The 904-nt window shown below is 58.5% G+C and overlaps 1 protein-coding gene across 1 annotated transcript in view; it reads right to left on the reverse strand.

Annotated features, from left to right (window-relative positions):
- The window catches only part of P2RX3 (purinergic receptor P2X 3), a 41,300-nt gene that overhangs the window by 25,842 nt on the left and 14,554 nt on the right, over nt 1-904 (reverse strand). The window contains exon 6 of the mRNA XM_021715977.1: nt 780-857. Within this exon, the coding sequence (XP_021571652.1) occupies nt 780-857 (78 nt within the window). The remainder of the gene's footprint in view (nt 1-779; nt 858-904) is intronic.

Raw genomic sequence — 904 nt, forward strand, 5'->3', positions numbered from 1 at the left:
CAGGCTGGAGTGCAGTGGCATGATCACAGCTCACTGCAGCCTCAACCTTCTGGGCTCAGGTGATCCTCCCACCTCAGCCTCCTGAGTAGCTGAGACTACAGGCGCGTGACACCATGTCCAGCTTTTACTTTCTGTAGATATGGGGTCTCGCTATATTGTCCAGGCTAGTTTCCAACTCCTGGGCTCAAGGGACCCTCCCACCTTGGCCTTCCAGAGTGCTGGGATTATATGTGTGCGCCACCACGCTGGCCCCTGCATCTTTCTTTTACCCCTGGTGTGTGACTGATAAATCTCCCTCAGCTGCCAGGCTGGGAGTTGGAGGGTGGGGTAGGCAGGAGTCCCTCCTGGTTATTCCACGTGCTGCTGTCATGCCTGGCATTGTGCTCAGCACAGGCCGAGGCCCCCCGAGAAGTTGTGGGATGGACGAAATGGTGAAAGGGGTGGTCTGACTGAGAAAAAAGAGATGTCCATGTGTGGGCTGGATGTGGGGAAACAACACGGGACGAGTCCCTTGGTGCCAGCTTTGGAGGGACCTATGAGCCGGGGCCAGGCTTCAGCCGTCCCTCCTCTGCCCCAAGACAAACTCCCACTTGGGTCCTGAGCCCAGAGGCAGGGAGGCTGGCAGAGACATGGGGGCCTGACATCCTGGATTCTCAATGGTCAAGGCCAGCTGGGAGGTGGGGAGGAGGAGCTCTGGGGGACGGGCAGATGGAGAAACATGGGGAGCCAGGTGCCGGGGGTGCCCGCCTCTCGACCTTAGGGAGGAGGCCAGGACTCACTTCTCAAAGTTGAAGAGGGGGAAGCGGATGCTGTTCTTGATGAAAATAGTGAAGTTCTCGGCTTCTGCCATGATGGGCCTGTGGGTGGACAGGACCTTAGGTCCTCAGGAAGAAGAGGGGGACCC

Source organism: Carlito syrichta, unplaced genomic scaffold (genome assembly GCF_000164805.1).
Source record: "Carlito syrichta isolate Samal-C Ts95f unplaced genomic scaffold, Tarsius_syrichta-2.0.1 Scaffold308100, whole genome shotgun sequence".
NCBI lineage: Eukaryota > Metazoa > Chordata > Mammalia > Primates > Tarsiidae > Carlito > Carlito syrichta.